This window comes from Malaclemys terrapin, chromosome 8 (genome assembly GCF_027887155.1).
Source record: "Malaclemys terrapin pileata isolate rMalTer1 chromosome 8, rMalTer1.hap1, whole genome shotgun sequence".
Taxonomy (NCBI): Eukaryota; Metazoa; Chordata; order Testudines; family Emydidae; genus Malaclemys; species Malaclemys terrapin.
In genome coordinates this window covers 45,631,727-45,652,683 of record NC_071512.1, presented here as the reverse complement: position 1 = coordinate 45,652,683, position 20,957 = coordinate 45,631,727, and the positions used below count along the sequence as shown (strand labels likewise).

The 20,957-nt window shown below is 45.2% G+C and overlaps 2 protein-coding genes across 2 annotated transcripts in view; one reads left to right on the top strand and one right to left on the bottom strand.

The window, feature by feature from the left end:
* Positions 1-4,944, bottom strand: part of TADA1 (transcriptional adaptor 1) — a 42,277-nt gene extending 37,333 nt beyond the window's left edge. Inside the window, exon 1 of the mRNA XM_054037298.1 lies at positions 4,798-4,944. Within this exon, the coding sequence (XP_053893273.1) occupies positions 4,798-4,871 (74 nt within the window). The 5' untranslated portion in view covers positions 4,872-4,944. The remainder of the gene's footprint in view (positions 1-4,797) is intronic.
* A 2,814-nt stretch (positions 4,945-7,758) lies between these two features.
* PRDX6 (peroxiredoxin 6) overlaps positions 7,759-20,957 on the top strand; it is a 32,776-nt gene continuing 19,577 nt past the window's right edge. The window contains exons 1-2 of the mRNA XM_054037851.1: positions 7,759-7,903; positions 16,507-16,663. Coding sequence (XP_053893826.1) covers positions 7,812-7,903; positions 16,507-16,663 — 249 coding nt within the window. The 5' untranslated portion in view covers positions 7,759-7,811. The remainder of the gene's footprint in view (positions 7,904-16,506; positions 16,664-20,957) is intronic.

Sequence of the window (20,957 nt, the reverse complement as noted above, 5' to 3'; positions counted from 1 at the left end):
ACAAATACATTAATACAGTGGTTCCTAAACTTCAACAACCTGTGAACCCCTTTCACTAAATGTCAAGACTCGCGAACCCTCTCCTAAAAAGTGAATATTTCCAGGGATTTTCTCCTTTACCTGAGTATAAATTATAAAAGCAGTGATCTTGGAAATATAAAATTTGTTTTTATGACATGCTTATTACACACTATTTAGTATTAATTATCTATCATTACAGTATTTTTATTACATTATGAAAACTACAACACTCTTCCACCATCTCACTTTTGTAGCTTGTATCACTTTGAATAAGCATGTTATAAGACACGGCTCCCATGTTTCATCAAGGAGTATCAGATGTGAAACAGCATGAAGGTATTTAAAAAGCCAATCCAAAGAGTTCCTACTACACAAGCATTCTGGTCTTGAGCAGTCCAGGCAAACATACATTACAACAAAACTTAAACTTGTTCTTCAAAATAATTTTAAAAACAATACTAGCTGCTTATTTAATTTTAAAAACAGCAAAAAATATCCACCTCCCTTTCCATTCCTTATAAGGAGTCTTGAAGTTTCAATCTCCTCAGTGTGACAGATGTGCTTGCTTTGATCTGCTTAGCTCTTAGAAGTACAGGGGCTCCGGGCTGCTGGCCCCATGCTGCCCAGGGACAGCTCTTTCCACTGTTAGGGAGTTTCCCTCCCCCGAGAACCCTCTGTAACATTTCACAAATCCCAGTTTGGAGACCACTAGATTAATACAAGTATCAGAGGGGTAGCCATGTTTGTTGCTTTTTACAGATCCAGACTGAGTCCTGTGGCACCTTTAAGACTAACATGTATTGGAGCATAAGCTTTCGTGCATCTGAGAAAGTGGGTATTCACCCGAGAAAGCTTATGCTCCAATACATCTGTTAGTCTTAAAGGTGCCACGGGACTCTGTTGCTTTTTACATTAATACAAAGACTCCTATATATTAACATGCTACTGCTGAATATAACAGTCATACAACTGTAGTCCAAGAATACTAGGAGGTGAGAGTAGCATGTGCCATTAGGAAGGCAATTTGTCCCATATTTGGGATCAGAGTTTATATTTTACTTAGGATCTTAATAATACTTAGCTATAGCACCAAGAGCTCTTAACATCTGTGGGCATTCTCTATACACATTCCTTGACAGATACCTCCACTAGTTTCTATATTTCTTTAAAGTTTCTCAGTCACTGGAATGGTGGCTCTCTTAAAAGAGAAGGCATTTAAAATTCACAAGACTTTACCCAACATACAGGTTTTAACCTTCAATGCTGAAATTGTCGAAAACACTCAGGCAATTTAGAAATCTACAGCCCTGCTGTTTGTAAATCTGGCTGGGTGCCAGAAACTTAGTAATAAATCTGGACCACAGCCAGCAGATTTGACTCCAGCAGGGACAACAAATGGATTTAATAGCAGACGGTACATTTGTTCAGGATAATAAAATATTCCATTAAGAAAGGCATATAGGTCACATTGGTTGTGTCAATGAATGCATGCTTTTTGAAGGCCAGGAAAGGTTTCCACCTTGCTGTCACATCAACTTAGTCTTAAGGGCTGTTCAGACATCCCAAGAGAGAGCCAAAACATTTCGTTAGTGGAGGAAGGGGGTGGAAGAAGGGAGTACAGAATCTGAGGAAGCCAGCTGGCTCTATCCAAATATAAAGCAGAGGAATATAGGCATTTACTTACTTTTTAGAGTCCTAGTGGTGCTTCAAACCTTTGTTTTCCTCTCAGATAAAGATGCAGAGGGAAGCAGAGTAGGCCTCCAACGTCCAACAAAGATTACAACATGCATCTGTAGCACCTTACTTCCCCTCCCACAACCTCATGGATCCCTACTCCTGTTCCTAAATGATTCAGCAGATCTGCCACCTTGCCACCAGTCACCACGACAGCAATTATACTTTGTGACTCTGCTGATGAGCACAGAGAATGCTGGGATAATTAATGCTGTTTCAGCAACCATAAATTGGGAGGGGAGAAGCAGACATTTGCATTTTCAAATATTGTTGAATCAAATGTATCTTTTTTAATCCACATAGGAGAGGGGAGACATAACACTTCCTGGGGCTGTTTCCAGATCCTTCCCCCCAACTCTCTGCCTATATCCTTCTGTTAAATTGATAGATTTTTTGCAGCGCAAACACTGCAGAGAAGTGTACATCCCATTTCACATGTTTCATCCCAGGCAGTGTGGTGGACAGGAAATGAGCAGAGAGGTGGGCCAAAAAGCATGGAGTCCTTAAGGTAATCATATCTCCCAGTCACAGTTTGATCAAATAATTTTTTTAATATTTCTCCTTCCCATACTCAATTCAAACTAAAACACTGTGGTGAATGATGTAAACTTTAAAAGCACATTTGAGGGAAAAGGGAAAGTGCTCCCAATTAGGTAAACAATCGACTCAAATGAATATATAATAGAATTGGCCAGTGTTAGACCAACAGGATTTGAAAAACCCTGGTGAACAGGAAACTTTCCCTGACAAGAGGGGATGAGAAACAGCTGTGCTCCACTAACTAAGGGATACAATGTGGCTTATTGGCACAGTGCATTGGACTGGGACCCCGGAGATCTAGTTCTATTCCCAGCTCTCCCAATGGTCAGCTGGGTGAATGAGCAAGTCACTTCACTCGTCTGGGCCCAGTTTCCCACTCTGTAAAATTGAGCTAATGACACGGATCTCTGTCATAAAATGCTTAAAAATAGAATCATGATGGCTGAAACCCACTTCTTACAAGTGGAGGTTATGAAAATATACATATATAATAGAAAGTTGTCACAGTGAGTCTGCAGACAGTCTACTACCTGTGATGCTGCTCATAGCATCCCAAAACAGCAATAGAATGAAATTGACAAGACTTGGGTCAGTTTGACTCACAGCAGAGGCAAGCACTGGAGTGATCCATAAGGCAAGATCCCCCCAAAACTGAGATTCAGAGTAGCAGACACCTGCCTTCAAAGTCAGGTGCCTGTGACATGGGATGAAAGCTGCCTTCCCACTTCTAGCATCTAGAGAAGGCAGAAGGTATGGCATTAGGGTTTAAAACATGCCAAGAAGCACAGAATATGGAGCATCTGCAGATAGATGGTGAGAACTGTGCTTCTGTGCTCTCTAGATCATACATGTACACCTACACCTCATGCCAGCTTCTGGTTAATACTGGTGTTAATGGTCATACTATAGCTTTGAAAGTTTAACACTTTCTCTCAAAATCTCCATCAGACACGTCCTTCATCTGCGATATGCTCCGCCTTTGATAGTCCAAGCTTTCATGCACTAAAGCAACACCAGCTTCTGAGACCAAACATGAACCAGAAAGTCACTGAACTGAAGACTAGTAATTATGGTCATTCATTCTGAGTGACAGTATTTCCCTGTAGTAAAAGCATTGAAGAACTATTACAACAAATTCTTATCTACCACCGTGATCTAATAAAAAATGTGTTAGAAGCAAACTGCAGCACTAACATCCAGAGTTTATGCCTGCCATTAATAATACTACCTAGCTCCCACAGAGTGCTTTACAAGGGATGGAAATATCATTTTCACCATTTTGGTGATGGGAAAATAAAGGCACAAAGATGTGAAGTGACTTGACCAGAGTCAAAATAACCCAGCGGAAGAACCAGAGAGAGAACCCATTTGGACCAATTCAATTTCCATTATACTGCTTATAAACAGAAGTCTCTAATTTGTTATTTAAGTTTATTACAGGGGAATGGGGAAACAATTATATAAAACTAAGTTTAGCATAGACAAAGGCACATGAACTAACTGGTCCATTGTACTCAGACAGAATCCTTGCAGATCTGTAAATTTACTGTAAGTAAAAGACCAAGAGAGAACAACCAGTTCTCATTTTGCTTACTAGCTGTTTAGTTTAAGCAGAGGGGAAAGAAGGCATCGTTAATTAAACAGGCAGACCTTAAATGACCTAGTTAAGCCCTATGTGTGTTAAAAATGAGGGCCTACAATTTCTCATGGTGGAACAGGATGTTTAAAGTAAACCAGAATGCAGCAGGAGTCAGCAGGTCCCTTCCGGCTACATTTGCCAGCTTCTTGCTAAATCCGGAGTTTTAATTGGATAGGCTGTGGGAGAAGAGACAGAGGCCGCTACTTCATCACTTCCCCAGATCTCTTACTGCCCCCAGTGGCCCGAGCACGGGGTGAAACGGACACGAACGGTTATTAAGCTGGGCCTGCAAAGCTCACGCTTCCTGTCAACGCACGAAAACACGCTGCTTAGCTAAATAAAGTCATAGCCTGTGAGGCAGCGCTGTGATCCCCCAACCCGAGCCCCCGCCAGCGCAGGCCGCAGAGCGTCCCCACGCCAGTGCCCAGGCAGCTCTGACAGCCCGAACGGCCAGTCGGGATTTCAAAATGGCCCGCGACGGAGACGCCACTAAGCCCCGTGACGCTGGTTCCCGTGGTTAGGTCTCCTGTCAGGCGCCGCTCCCCTTAAACGCCGGCCCACAGGCCGCGCGGGGAGCCGCGGACACCCATTACCTGACCAGGCTCTCCGCTCCCTCCTCCCGCGGCCTAGGCCGAGCCCCAGGGGTCCCCACCAGGCCAGGAACTCAGCCCCTGGGGGCCGGGCGCTGCCTGGTGCCCTAGGGAAAGTCGAGGCCACGGGGCGCCCAGCGACTGGGACACGCTCCTGGCTGAGCCCCTCGGCCCAGGAGCGGCCTCTACCAGCCGGCAGGCCCCGGGACCGGGCAGAAATCGAGGCCGGGGCTCGACGGGCCTAGCCGGACTGGGCGTGCGGGGCGCACTCACTGCTTCACGTTCTCGCCCAGCGCCTCGCTCAGGTTCTTCTTGGCCACCTCCAGCTCGCTCACGTACGTCGCCATAGCTCCCTCCCGGCGCCTGGCCGCCCTCCCGCGCCGTTTGCGCACCCAGCCGTACGCGGTAACCACAGCATCAACTAACTTGTGCACTAGCGCGTGTCTTGTCTCGTCTTTCCCCGCCCACCTCCGCTGCTTGCTTGTTTCACAACTCCCGGCCGCGCCGCTTCTTCTAGTGGAGCCCAGGGCCGGTCACATGACGTCACTCTCCAGTGGTGGTCGAGAGGGAGGAGGAGTGTGTCACTGTCAGGTGCTTCCGTTCCCCAGGCGCCAGGAGGGAGAGGTGGGGGCGCGCCAGCAATCAGCGCTGCGGGGTGGGCCGGGGGGATCAGTATCATGCAGGGCTTGCCCTGGCAGGGGAAGATAGAGGTGGTCACAGGGGATCAGCTTTGTGTGAGTCAAGAAGCAGCAACCAGGGGGTGGGTAGGGTGATCAGATAGCAAGTGTGAAAAATCAGGATGGGGGTGGGGGATAATAGGTGCCTATATAAGAAAAAGCCTCAAATATCGGGACTATCCCTATAAAATCACAAGGGAAAATTTGAGGGGTCAGGGTTATACACCCACCCCAGTGCTTCGGGAGAGAGGGACCATGTGCACTGCTTGTGGAGAGAAGGTTGAGGAGGTCTCTCACAGCACAGCCTCATGGGCACAGAAGGTGCGGCTGGTGTGCACTACAGGCTTATTGGACACCCACATGGGTGCCCTGAGTAGGCTCATGGATTCACCGTGTGTGAAATAGTCCTTCCCAGAAATCTTCATTTTAGGTCAGAGTAAATCATCCACCACATAGGATGGATTTAGCCCACATGAGGTATTTATTTGAATCCCAGTGCAGATTCAGAAGCTGCAGAATGCAAGATATGGTTTAAAAGACAATTGTTACAATGATCCAGGGTATACTTAAACAGTCTTGGGCCCAAATCCTGATTTCAGTGCTCAGCAGCTGGCTAGATTTAGCCCTTTGTCGTTTTACATAAATTCTCTTCAATCTAAAGTCTGTATTTTTCTAAATTTTGGCCCCAATCCTGCAAATAATCCTCACTATACATATGATAGGATGGGGTCTAAATTAGCTGTAACACTCAAGAAAAATTTTGGGAGTCATTGTGGATAGTTCTCTGGAAACATCTGCTCAATGTTCTGCAGCAGCTAAAAAAGCTAACAGTATTAAGAACCATTAGGAAAGGGATAGCTAATAAAACAGAAAATATCATTATGCCACTATATAAATGCATGGTATGGCCATACGTTGAATATTGCATGAAGTTCTGGTCACCCCAGCTGAAAAAAGATATATTAGAATTGGGAAAGGTACAGAGAAGGGCAACAAAAGTGATTAGAGGTATGTACGAGTTTCCATATGAGGAGAGATTAAAAAGACCAGGCTGTTCAGTTTACAAGAGAGACCTAAGAGGGGATATGAGAGAAATCTATAAAATCATGAATGGTGAGGAGAAAGTGAATAAGGAAGTGTTATTTATCTCCTACATAACACAAGAACTAGGGGTCACTCAATGAAATCAATAGGCAGCAGGTTTAAAATAAAAGGAAATAGTTCACACAATGCACAGTCAACCTGTGGAACTCATTGCCATGGGGTGTTGTGAAGGCCAAAAGTATAACTGGATTCAAAAAAAGAATTAGATAAGTTCTTGGAGGATAGGGCCATCAATGGCTGTTATCCAAGATTGTCAGGGAGATAACTATCCTCTGGGGGTCCCTAAACTTCCAGCTACCAGAAGCTGGGACTGAATGACAAGGGATGTATCACTTGAAACTGCGCTATTCTTTTTATTTCCTCTGAAGCATCTGGCACTGGCCACTATCAGCAACTGTATACTGGGCTATTCACTGGTCTGATCCACTCCTGTGGCTATTCTTATGTTCTAAAGACACACACATAACTTTACACACTTTTCTGCAATGGCCTGCTCATATGAGTAAAATTACACACATGCTTGGGCTCTGATCCTGCAAATACTTTTCTAGCCACCAGTACATTATACGTTTAAGGGGCAACATTTTTCCTTGTGCAGACAGCCACACCTCTGGACAATAATACTCTCCTAAGAACTTTTCTCAGAGAAGCTGATACAAAAAGTTGTATTAACAGAGTATGTTTTTATAAAATGCTGCTTTTTTATTATTCTTTTTTATGTTGCTTGCTTATCCTCATACTGTCTTAATAAAGGTTAGTTGCTATTTTCTCCAATAATTAATTGTTCTATCTTTAAAATAGTGTTAAATTATTTCCTTAATGTGTGAGAACTGGGTTATGGAAGTGATGTTTGCATGTTATTGGTATGATTCCTATTTGTATTATGGGTAGTGACCTAGAAGCTCTAACCAAGAGCTAGTTCAGTGGTTCCCAAACTGGAAGGTGTGGAGGAACATTGGGGGGCGCACAGAAGGGTCCAGACCAGCCACCACGGAGGGCGGGAAGGAGTGCTATCCAGCACTCTGGGTGCCACTCTGCCCCCGGCCCTGCCCCTCCCAGCTGCAGCTTGGGCTCCAGCCGTGGCTCTCTCCCAACCCTCGGCCTCAGCTCCAAGCTTCCAGTTGAGGTTCCGGGGTGGGGGGGTGCAGACAGGTTCCATTATGGTGGGGGGGCGTGATAGAAAATGTTGGGGACCACTGGGGGCTAGATGCTACCCCAACACATGACAAGAGACAGCCCCTGTTTCGAGGGCTTGCACTCTAAACACACAGAGTGAAGTGACTTGCCCGAGGTCACGCCAGGGACCAAGCCAGGACTGGAACCCAGTCGTCCTGGCTCCCAGGCCGCTGCTCTAGCCACTAGCTGCGCACCCTGCAGGGCGCTATCCGTGCCTTTCTCCTGATTGGCCAGGCACAAATCATGGCAGCCCCGCCCCCTGCGGAGGTTGTATCAGTAGCTGTCGCCGCCGTTCCGGCACGTCGCCCGCGAGGAGTCAGGCCATTAGCCATGCCGGGACTGCTGCTGGGGGACGAGGCCCCCAACTTCGAGGCGGACACCACGCACGGCCGCATCCGCTTCCACGATTTCCTAGGAGACTCGTGAGTAGCGCAGGCTGGGGGACCCCGGGCTCCTGCCCGCCCGCGGGCCCGGGGTAGGGGACAGGGACCCCCACCGTTGGGGGGCGGAGTTCGGGGTCTGCGGGGGTGGGCTGGGTTGCCAGCTCTTGGCGGGGGGCGGCTGGCTTCTCTTCTTTCTCTCAGAGGGCTATAGGCGTGGGGGCTTCTCTTCCTTCTCTCTCTGGGTGGAGCTATAGGGTTAAGGGGCCTGGGGGATTCCTCTTTCCTTCTCTCTGGTGGGCTATAGGGCTAGGAAGTGAGGGGGGAGAAGTGGCTGGGTTCTTTTTCTCAATGGAGGGTAGGGGATAATGGCTGACAGTGGGGTTAGCTGGAGGGCTGGGTTTTGTCCTCTGCACAAATGATATCAGGCACATTAAGAAACTTGGAATAATTGTATTCCTGACTCCACATCCCCCAAACCTGTTCTCTTTTTGCCCAGCTCTCCTCTCCCCTCCCCCCATGCATTCCTCGCACTGTTGTCTCCCCACACCCACACACAAGCCTTGCCTATACCAGAAAGGGGAGTATGCCAGTATAGCTTATACTAGTGTCCCTGTGTCTACAGTTGGGCTATTGCTGGCATAACCTTTAAAGTATCAACCAAAATTCCACATGCCTTGGGCCCAGTTCTGTTCTTGCTTATACCAGTGTTGATCTAGAATAGGGGTGGGCAAACTTGTTGGCCCAAGGGCCACATCTGGGTAGGAAAATTGCATGCAGGGCCATGAAAGTAGGGCTGGGGCAGCGGGTGGGAGGGGGTGCGGTGTGCAGGAAGAGGCTCAGGGCAAGGTGTTGGGACACAGGAGGGGTGCAGGGTTTACGAAGGGGCTCAGGACAGGGGGTTAGGGTGCAGGAGGGAGTGCAGAGGGGCTCAGAGCAGGGGCTTGGGGTGTAGGGAGGGGTGCAGAGCGTGGGAGGGAGCTCAAGGCAGGGAGTTGAGGTGCAGGAGGGGGCTCAAAGTTGGGATGCAGGAGGGGTGTGGCAGGGGGATGGGGTGTGGGCTCTGGCCTGGCACCACTTACCTTGAGCGGCTCCAGGGTGGCAGCGCCGCGCCGCGGGACCAAGGCAGGCTCCCTGCCTGCCCTGGTCCTGTGCTCCTCTCAGAAGCAGCTGGCACAACATCCCTGCGGCCCCTGGGGGTGGGAGGAAGCAGGGGGCTCCGCGTGCTGCCCTCACCTGCAGGTACTTTCCTCAAAGCTCCCATTGGCCATGGTCCCCTGTTCCCGGCCAATGGGGGCAGTGCCTGCAGGCAAGGGCAACATTTGGAGCCCTCTGCCCCCACACTCCCCTAGGTGCCGTGGGGACGTGGAGCCCTCTGCCCCCACACTCCCCTAGGTGCCATGGTGCTAGCTGCTTCCAGGAGTGGCATAGGGCCAGGGCAGGCAGGGAGCCTGCCTTAGCCCCATGGTGCCACAGGGGTGGCAATCCTGCGGGCCAGATCTCCGGGCCATAGTTTGCCTACCCCGATCTAGAATAACTGATTCAATGGTGTCATTCCAGATTTAAAGAAGTGTCACTGAGAGCAACATTTGACTCATGACCTGGCTTTTCATTCTATTTCTGTATAGGCTTTTCTCCTTGAGTTCATGGTGTAGGTAAATTTGTTGCACCCCAGTGTCACAAATTAGTCTGATTCTCCTCTATAACTGTTACATTGAACAACTCAGAGCAATGTTGGGTTTTTCTTCATGTTTCACTTGAAGTCAATGGGAATCTTACCATTTAGTTTAATGGGGCAGGGTTTCACCCCAGTTTTTGGAGTGATGCTCTGACTTCACCACATCTTTTGGAGATAAGCTACATACATTAAATACGTGAGCAGCAGTGCAGAGATTCTGAGACTAGCAGCTTCAGTCCTGCCACTTACTATTCCGTACCTGAGTTTGTCCATTGGGGTAAATGAAGCTTAGTTCATTAATGCTTGCACAGTGCTTTGTGACACTCTGGGACCCTGAATGTTTTATTTGTAGTGTGGGCAGATCCACAGACTTCATATCATCATGGGTAAAGTTTGTGACTTCTGGTCACAGTTGTCCCTATGCCCTTTAAATGCAGCTGCAATATGTAATATATTTTCTGACAGAACTCAGAATTTTAAAAAAACTGCCATTTTCAGTTTCTGGTCCTCCTGCTGTAGCATAAGGCAGTTCTAGCGAGGTTTTGATTTCCAATCACTACAGCAGAATGTTTAAAGTAAAACAAAATTTTTCAATGAAGCTTTTAACTTTCTGAAGGCACTTCTATTAGTTTCTATAAAATTTCTTACAAATCTTAAATGTTGGGACTAAGCTGTCTGGCCATCCCTTGAAGTTTGAAATAGGTATTTCCATAGTAAGACAGGGCAGTATTTTGTTTTTTCGCAATCTACAGCTCAATGCATAATGTACCTTCCTGGTAAGTCTGCATAGGATCTAGACCGGGGTGGGCAAACTACAGCCCGTGGGACTGTCCTGCCTGGCTCTTGAGTTCCTGGCTAGGGAGGCTAGCCCCCAGCCCTTCCCCTGCTGTCCGCCCTCCCCTGCAGCTACGCTGCTGTGCGGGCAGCGCTCTGGGCAGCAGAGTGGCGTGCTCCTTCAGAGCAGAGCGGCAGCATGTCTAGCTCCGGCCAGGGGACACGGCTGCCAGACATGCTGCTCTGAGCGGCATGATAAGGAGGCCGGGGGGGGGAGGTTGGATAAGGGGCAGGGGGTCCCAGAGGGCAGTCAGGGGAGCAGGGGGCAGTTGGATGGGTCAGGGGGCGGGGAACGGGGGTTGCATAAGTGTGGGAGTCCCGGGGAATTTGGCAGGGGTTTGGATTGGGGTCGGGGCAGTCAGGGATTGGATAGTGGATGGGGTCCTGGGGGGCGGTTAGGGGATAAGGAGCAGGGCGGGGTTGGATAGGTCGACGGTTCTGAGGGGGGCAGTTAGGGGGCGGGAAGTCGGAGGGGGCAGATAGGGGTGGGAGCCAGGCTGTTTGGGGAGGCACAGCCTTCCCTACCCGGCCCTCCATACAGTTTTGCAACCCCAATGTGGCCCTCGGGCCAAAAAGTTTCCCCACCCCTGATCTAGACTGTCTGTTGCTCACCAATGCAACACAGCAAATACAGTAGTTAAAAGGGGACTGAGGATTTAGATAACAATGTTACTATTCAGTCTAAAGATCATGCATCTTCTGTAACACTAATAGGGAGCATGGTGTAATGTGAAATACAAAGTGCTCAGCCCACATTGCCAGAATATGTGTTATCAGGTCAGTCGCTCAGTACCCGAGGATAACACTTACTGGTATGAACCAGAGTGGGATTTGGAAAGAACAGGATCCCATTTAGGCTTTGAAACAGCTGAGTCATTTCTGACCTTGTGTAAACAAGCTCTAATATTTCATGTCAGATTACTCATTAAATAACAAAAAAGGCAAACAGATCAGACAGTGGAACTTGGAAACAAATCTGCATTTTTATACCCTATTTCCCCAAGGGGGAATTATAAAAGAATATTAACTTTCACGCTATGTATAGAACAATCTCAGCCCCCAAAGCAATGTGACTGAAATAAGAAAAAAGTTGCTGTGCCAGTTTGTTCAATATCCATTGTCCAATGTTTGTTCATCTGAAATTATAGTAACAGTCATTTCAAATGCATTTTATAGGTCTGGGATGACAGCAATTTCCTCATAGGGCATTAAAAGGCAATAATTTTCTAAGATAATCTGGTGGCATGAAATTAAGGAAGATTTAAGAGAATAAATAGAGGATGTATGCTGCTGGAGGCAGTTCACATGGTGCTGGCTGTCAGGAGCACTGAATGGGGGAATGGAAGGAAACGCGTTAGATTTGGTAGTGAAGGAAGTAAGGATAGTAAAAAGCTGAAATCTCCGTGCTGGGGCAGTGCCACCATTACGTGACTTGATTTGAGCTGGAGAAGCCACTGTGATCATGACTCCCACCTGTTTATGCTCTCTGTATGTGTGTATATATATCTCCTCAATATATGTTCCATTCTATATGCATCCGAAGAAGTGGGCTGTAGTCCACGAAAGCTTATGCTCTAATAAATCTGTTAGTCTCTAAGGTGCCACAAGTACTCCTGTTCTTTTTGCGGATACAGACTAACACGGCTGCTACTCTGAAACCTGTGATCATGAGTGTCACTGGACTGCTGCTGGGCCCTTAGTGGAGTCTGATGGCAGCACAAAACTCAGCCCTGCAGAAGGGGATGGTTTTGAAATGGTCTGTGTTCATGTATGCCATGAGGAAACAGTCTGTCACCATAGTGCCCAAAGCTTGCCACCTGAGGGCCAAATATATTATTTCAAAAGGGCAGCAGACAGCCAACGGGAGGGACAGGATTATGGGAATGTTCCTGGCACTGCTCCTGCACCCATTTCCCTCAGGTAGCAGCAGGACTGATGATGCAGAGGCCTCAGGGCACAGCTAAGGGTATTTGCTTTCCATTCATAATTAAACACATGTTCTGCTTATCACAGTTGCCCTACAGGGTCACAGATTAGGCACCACTGCTCTAGCACTCATAACAGGATACTGGGGATCAAACTGGGTTCTCGTCTATCGTACCCTTCCTGTGACTTGACTTCCCAGAGCCTCAGTTTCCTTATCTGTGACATGGGTGCTCCCTCTTAGCGATATGATCTCAGTTCATTATTGTATTTGCAGTATTTTGGCCTAGTCTATACTAGAATATTAGGTTGGTTTAACTACATCGGTCAACGGTGTGAGAAATCTACACCCCTGAGCGGTGGTGTTACACCAACCGAAATCCCCAGGTAGACAGCACTAGGTTGTTGAAAGAATTCTTCTGTTGACCTAGCTACTGCCTCTTGGGGAGGCCTACGTCTACGGAGGTAGTGTCTACACTGAAGTGCTACAGCAGCACAGCTGTATTGATGTAGCATTTCAAGTGTAGACAAGCGCTTTGAGATCCTTGCATGGAAGGCATCGTTGAGGTGCAAAGTTTTCTGTAAACTTGGGTTGCAGTTTTTATGCCAAGATTAGCAATGGTGGAGTGAATTGATTCCATTCCAAGCCCAATCTATAAATTATACTTATCTTAGCAATGCTTAGTATATTTCAAAGCACTCTACAAAGGAGGGATAAGACCATTATCCCATGTTATAGGTAGGCGGTGCTGGTGGAAATGAAGCACACAAAGTTTATGCGCAAAGTAGTGGGGGGAGTTAATTTAAAAAAATCCAGATCCGTCTGGGACTAGGGTTCACATTTGCATATCAGAATAATTTACCTGGCCTTTGTCTGAACTTGGGGATGGAACAGACTGAGGTTTGCTGTGGCAGCAGAAGCAGTAAGTATACTGGCCTCCTTTGGCTGTTTAGGATGGTGACTTTTGGATGCAGTTGAATCTAAAAATCCCTCTATTTAAAAAAAAATAGTTATTGAGGGTCAAGACACTGGCCAGGAGCCCCAGCTTGTCTGTGTGTGTGCCAGAGAAGGGAATGTCCATAAAATCAGATTCCTGTAAGTGCACCACTCTTCAAAATCCATTGCTAGGTTTCTAAGCACAGTCATGGGTTTTCATAATCCTCAGCCTGTTACCCTCTGTACACCCAGTTCAGCATTTGACCTTTGCAAGTATCTGTACTGAACTACAAACTATTTGAGCGTAGTTCATTCTGCACCACTCAGTTAGCTAAATAAGCAAAGGAAGTAGGGCTGTTGATTAATTGCAGTTAACTCACGCGATTAACTCAAAAATTAATTTGGCTGTTTTTCTACATTTTCATGTATATTGTGTTCTATGTTGTAATTGAAATCAAAATGTATATATTTTTATTATAAATATTTGCACTGTAAAATGATAAATAAGAAATAGTATTTTTCAGTTCACCTCATACAGGTACTGTAGTGCAATCTTTGTCATGAAAGTGCAACTTACAAATGTAGATTTATTTTTGTTACATAAAAACTCAAAAACAAAACAATGTAAAACTTCAGAGCCTACAAGTCCACTCAGTCTTACTTCTTGTTCAGACAATTGCTCAGACAAACAAGTTTGTTTACATTTACAGAAGATAATGCTGCCCCTCTCCTTATTTACAGTGTCACCACAAAGTGAGAACAGGCATTTGAATGGCACTTTTGTAGCTGGCATTGCAAGATATTTACGTGCCAGATAGGCTAAACGTTTGTATGCCCCTTCATGCTTCGGCCACCATTCCAGAGGACATGCTTCCATGCTGATGATGTTCATTTAAAAAAATGCATTAATTAAATTTATAACACAATTCTACCACAAGGAGTTCAGTGTCCCCTGTTCTGTGTTTTACCTGCATTCTGCCATATATTTCATGTTATAGTAGTCTCGGATGATGACCCAGCACATGTTGTTCATTTTACGAACACTTTCACTGCAGATTTGACAAAACACAAAGAAAGTAGCAATGTGAAATTTCTAAAGATAGCTACAGCACTCAACCCAAGATTTAAGAATCTGAGAGGGACGAGGCGTGGAACATGCTTTCAGAAGTCTTAAAAGAGAAACACTCTGATGCAGAAACTACAGAACCCAAACCACCAAAAAAGAAAATCAACCTTCTGCTGGTGGCATCTGACTCATGATGATGAAAATGAACATGCGTCAGTCAGCATTGCTCTGGATCGTTATTGAGCAGAACCCCTCATCTGCATGGACGCATGTCACCTGGAATGGTGGTTGAAGCATGAAGGGACATATGAATCTTTAGCGCATCTGGCACGTATATATCTTGCAACGCCGGCTACAACAGTACCATGAGTACACCTATTTTCACTTTCAAGTGACGTAAATAAGAAGCAGGCAGCATTATCTCCTGCAAATGTAAACAAACTTGTTTGTCTGAGTGATTGGCTGAAAAAGAAGTAGGACTGAGTGGACTTGTAGGATCTAAAAGTTTACATTGTTTGAGTGCAGTTTTTTGTACATAATTCTACATTTGTAAGTTGCACTTTCATGATAAAGTTATTGCACTACAGTACTTGTATTAGGTGAATTGAAAAATACTATTTTTTTTTTACAGTGCAAATACTTTTAATCAAAAATAAAGTGAGCACTGTACACTTTGTATTCTGTGTTGTAATTGAAATCAACATATTTGAAAATGTAGAAAACATCCAAAAATAGTGATAGATGGTATTCTATGATTGTTTAACAGTGTGATTAATCATGAGACAGCCCTAAAAGGAAACAACAAGGAGTCTGGTGGTACCTTAAAGACTAACAGATTTATTTGGGCATAAGCTTTCGTGAGTAAAAACCTCACTTCTTCGGATGCATAGAGTGAAAGTTACAGATGCAGGCATTATATACTGACACATGGAGAGCAGGGAGTTACTTCACAAGTGGAGAACCAGTGTTGACAGGGCCAATTCAATCAGGGTGGATGTAGTCCACTCCCAATAATAGATGAGGAGGTGTCAATTCCAGGAGAGGAAAAGCTGCTTCTGTAATGAGCCAGCCACTCCCAGTCCCTATTCAAGCCCAGATTAATGGTGTTGAATTTGCAAATGAATTTTAGTATTGAGTCATACTTATAGAAATTTCTTCATCTGTGAAGACTCTTTGTAATTGTGCGTATGTGGGCTGTTTCCCCATTTTTTTTTTTAACTGTCCTTCCCCAGCTCATCAATGGGGAGTTGATGTGGCCTGGTGGATAGAGCACTAGACTGTGATGCAGGAGATTCCCCACTCCCCTCCAACTCTGCCACTGACCTGATATGACTTGCCCATGCTCACCTGTCCCCTCTGCCTGCCTCAGTTTATAAAAGAGGTTCAGGAATACTGACAACCTTTATAAAGCACTTTAATATCTACTGACAAAAAGCACTATATAAGAGCTAGGTATTATTTATCACACCAGAACCTAGGGCTATTACAGCACATCAGCTGCTAACTACTAATATTCTGAGGTTCAATATAACAAACCAGGCCAGGACAAGACCATCACCTTATTTTGAAGGGGTGTCCCCATCTAGAAGTGATGACCTAGATGAAAACTGCATATAAGGTGGTAATTGAGGTTGTAAAATATCAGTGACCCTTTCAGGATGTTAATTCAGGAGACTTAGTAGCAGAGTCTTGTTCCAGTGGCACTAAAAAGGGCTAGTGTATACTGTATACACTGGCATTAACTCTATGGTGATTCTACTTGACAAAGAAATGCAGCAATATTTGTCCTGGAGGATGGGAGCGGAGGTGGCAGCCACTGGAGACAAATCACTTTAAAGTTTTTTAGTTACCGTATTATCTTTTGATACAGTGACATGTGAATTGTGGGCATCATTAAGGTAATGTGGAGAGGCAAAACAGGGAGATGAGCATGAATAGTGAGGATTGGGGAGAAGAGTTCTAAAAGCCTGAAGGCTCCTTCTGCAAGATTTGCTTCACCTCAGCCTCTTACAATGACGGAGACACAAGGAGGATCTCTTAAAAGAATTCCGTGCTCACCTGATGAGGAGATGAACAGCACATTTAATTCCTGAGGCTAGCAAGCTTAAAATACCATCTGCAGCTGGGTATTTCTCTGTGTGTCTAGCAGATTCCTAATCAGAATCTGGGCTCATTCTGTTGTTGTCTTCCATTCTGTTCCCTTTCAGATGGGGCATCCTCTTCTCTCATCCCCGTGACTTCACTCCAGTCTGCACCACTGAGCTGGGTCGAGCAGCAAAGCTGGCCCCTGAGTTCAGAAAGCGCAATGTTAAAATGATAGCCCTCTCTATTGATGATGTGAGTGACCATCTCGCCTGGAGTAAGGTATGCTGGGGATGAAGAGGTGGCAGCAGGGAGGGAGGGAGCCCCGGATAACTGCCTGTATTATTAGTATGCAGAAGGGTTGGTCTTGCTTTGTAACATAAGCACACTAATGGAATAAAGCCATTGACTGACAGACATACTCTCGTTCGCCAATACATATGGAGGTGTAGTATACACCACACTAATAGGTATGTGTATACAATACAATAAATGTGGCTAAATTTGGTCTCTTGAACATTAAGAACAAACTGTCAGTGTAGTTAAACAATTGGCCAGGCTACACCTTTTCATCACTACTCTACCTCCACCCCAGGTTCTGGGTCTCAGAAATCTTTGCTGCTTGTAGTTTTTTGGTTGGTTGGTTTTGACTCTCTCCCACACCTGATCAGTGGGCTCAGTATTTTGATCTGAGTGCAGATATTTGTAATTTTATTAGAGGATATGACTCGGCTGGCTCAGCTCTGCCCTGTCTATCCCTCACGTTTTCTTTTCGTTCTTCAAATGGTTGATTGTTATACTTTGAAGCCAAGGCTCTGCCTCCACCATATGGAAATGAGTCTGGAGTATGGCTTTATATTAGTCACTTCCTTAATGCTGCCTTAATCAGTCTTGGCATAGTCCAGTGTTCATGGCATCCTAATCATTCTTACGGCATAAAATTACTTCAAACTAGGAGTTAGACAGGAGGGAGTTTCCTAATGTATATGGGAACCAAATAATGCCCTCAGAGAACAGTCAGCAATCACTGAGACCTGTGGGATAGACTGAGAAAAGGTTCAGGTGGTTATCAACCACGACCATGCACTCCCAATGTGGTGCCTGGTCAAGAGAGCTGACATTCTCCTTAGCTGTGCAAGTTGGAAAATGAGTGTGAGTAGGGATGTGGTATTAAGTCTGTATTGGACTATAGTGAGACCATTACTGGAATATTGTGCACAGTGCTAGTATCAACACTTCAAAAAAGATGTGGAAATATTGGACAGGGTTTAGAAAAGAGCCACGAGTGATTTCAGGTCTGGGAAAACGTGCTTTTTAGTGAGCTTTGAAGTTCAATCTACTTAGCTTATCAAAGAGAAGACTAAAGGTGCTTTGGTCATCTTCTGGAAGTCCCTACAAGCAGAGAAGGTTTATATAAGAGAAGACTCTAATCCACAAGACAAGGCAGAACACAATTCTGTATCTGGAAGTGGGAAGCCAGACAAGTTCAGACTAGAAATAAAGTGCAAATGTTTGAGTGAGGCTAGTGAACTATTGGAACAACTTACCGAGGGATGTGGTAGCTTCTGTATCACTTGAAATCTTAAATCAAGATTGGATGTCTCCTTTCTGAGAGATCTGTTCTAGTTCAATCAGAAGTTACATGCCTGAGGCAGGAATTACTATGTGAAAGTCTATGGCCTGTTATGCAGGAGGGTCAGACTAAGATCATAATCCTTGCCTTAAAATCTATGAATAACTTCTCCTCTGAGCTCTTGTGAATGCATTTCAATCCTGACTTGCAATAACCCCAGCTCTTCCAGTCCTCTATCCCCAGAGTTCTACCAATACAACTAAATATTGGTCTCCAGCAATTACTGCTGTTCTATTCATGGGTCGCTCTAGCAAACATTGCCAATTGTCATGAGCTGGGAGATAGTCTCACCGCAGAAGTGCCCTATAGACATACAGCATTATAGAAAACTTTGAAATGTCTGTTTAATGTGCACAAGCTTCCACTGGAAACTAGAGATTAGGCTTCAAAATGGTTCCTAAAAGGAAAATGAACTAGGATTTGAATCCGACTGCTCAGTCTCAGCATCCTGGTAGGGATGGTGTGAATCATAAACAGCAGCTGACTCTGACAATGGCATGACACCTTCACCAGTTAGTCAATATGAGTTTGAGAGTACAGGGTCACACTGGGACTGTGAGCTTTTGAAGTAAGTTTAAGAGAATCCTGCTGCAGTATTAGAGAGGGAGAGATGATAAAACACCACTGGGGTGCTCCAGTGGGTTACAGCTCTTTATCAGCATCTAACGTACAAAGTATGGAAGGCTGTTCTTACCAGAAGCAAAGACAACTGATTGATTGTTTTGGAATCTTTATACATTTGATACTGGAGACAATCCACATGTCTATATCCCTCTAGTCATTAAACTGTTGAAATGCCAGGATAGATCCCAGGAGAACTAGAGAAGTGATTAGGGTAATGCTGGAGACCCAGAGCACTGAACTGGGGTGATCACAATTAAACTCTTCTGTAAGCAACAAGCCAGGAGCAAAACCCCAAGAGACCCCTGCTCAGTTGTTGAACACAGCAGAGAGCTTTAATGGCAAGAGATAGCAAACCCTGATGTGCAGATGAAGCTGGTCATTGTCCATCTGGACAAAGGCAGTCTGCATGAAATCCTAGACTGAGGCCTATGAAGTAAGGATTGCCCTTTAAATTGCAGCTTCTTTCATAACTGGATCAAACAAAAAGGGGATTAGAGAAGGAGCATAACTTTTCTAAAGAGTAAGTTTTCTCAATCTGTGCCACTGTTGTCCAGCAAACTTCTCTTTGGATTAACCATAGCCGTGTCGGGCTGCATGGGACCTCAAGAAGTCATTTATTTCAGCCCCCCTGCACTGAGGCAGGACCGAGTAAACCTAGAGACTCCCTGACAGGTGTTTGTCCAACCTGTTCTTAAGAACCTCCATCGATGGAGATTCCACAACCTCCCTTGGTAACCTGTTCCAATACTGAGTTATCCTTAGAGTTAGGAAGTGTTTCCTGATATCTGACCGAAATCTCCCTTGCTGCAGATTAAGCCCATTACTGCTTGTCCTACCTTCAGTGGATTTGGAGGACAATTGCTCACCATCCTCTTTATAACAGCCCTTAAGTTAAGCTCTGAAATAGGCTTCCAAGGGAGGCAGTGGAATCCCCATCATTGGAGGCTTTTAAGAACTGGTTGGACAAACACCAGTTGGACAAACACTTATCAGGGATGGTCTAGGTTTACTTGGTCTTGCCACAGCACACAGGGCTGGACTTGATGACTTTTCGCGGTCCTGTCCAGCCCCATGTGAATTCATTAATGCTTATGAAGAGCTTTGTGATAACTGGAGAAGAGGTGCTGAAGGTATACAAATTATGGTTCAAATTGCTATACAGTAAGTGTCCTTTTTTATATATGCAGAAGTGAAGTTTCCCTCTTGTACCAACGGAGCTAGTTCTGCTAGTATTATAATGTCAGTGGCATCAGTCAGGTTATAACTTGCCTGCCTCCTCACAAGCTGTAGTATTCTTTATATGCAGTCAGAGTAAAAAAATGTTTTCGTCTTTCAATTAAGAGATCAGAAGGAAAATTTCAGTATTTAATATTCTGCTGATATAAGCAAGTGACAAATAGCTTTCAGAAAGTGAGATCTTCATTTCTCTTCCGCCCCGACTCCCCAAGCTAAACGATCACTGCAGTGATCACCAACATCTGATGCTACTATTACCTTAGCAGGCATCTATGGTCTTGTTTTTCATTGCTGTCTCAGCCCAACTATCCTCAGATTCTTCAGGTGAGAAAAGCCTACTGCCAGTCACTTCAGTGACACCTGCTTATTTTAACTTGGACACAGGGAAATACCAGTTTATAGGGGAGCTGAAAGAGTCTTGGATTGTTGCACTGCATTGAAGGGTGCAGATTGCAGTTACTTTTTATGAAGCTCTGTGGCAGTAGGGGAGAGACTGGAATGACTTGACTTCTCAGAAGTCATAACTAAATCCTGTGGATTCTTCCTCTGGACCCAGCTTTTCTGAATGAAGATACATGGTTGATCCAGAGTTATGTATCTCATGGGTCACTTAAAAGAATTTGGAACCTCTGTGAACTGTTTAGAGATGGTTCTGACTTGGATATTGCTGCTTCTGTGCTGCTTTTCCTGTTTGTTTTACTCTCATTTAGGGGTATTTGCATGAAAAAGACTGACTCCTTCTGGAGCAGATCTCTCAAAACAAATCATCATGCTAATAATCTTTTTCAATAAACAGGTGAGGAAAGGAAAAAATATCACAGTAGAATTATTTCTGGGAAATGTCAGCAGCTCTAAACAGGATGCATTTCAGGGGCTGTAATAGAAACAAGAATATTTACCTATATCAAAAGAGTAGAGATGGCTGTAGTGGAGTTTAATTTTGGTTTTTAGTTTTGATGGAGAGACTATTGTGCTTTGAAGCTTTGTGGAATGATGCAGGATAATGCTGCATGCCTATGAATCCATCTAGCAGCTTCCTTTATTGGTTCACTACGTTAGTGATGGACTGCCCAGATCTAGAAA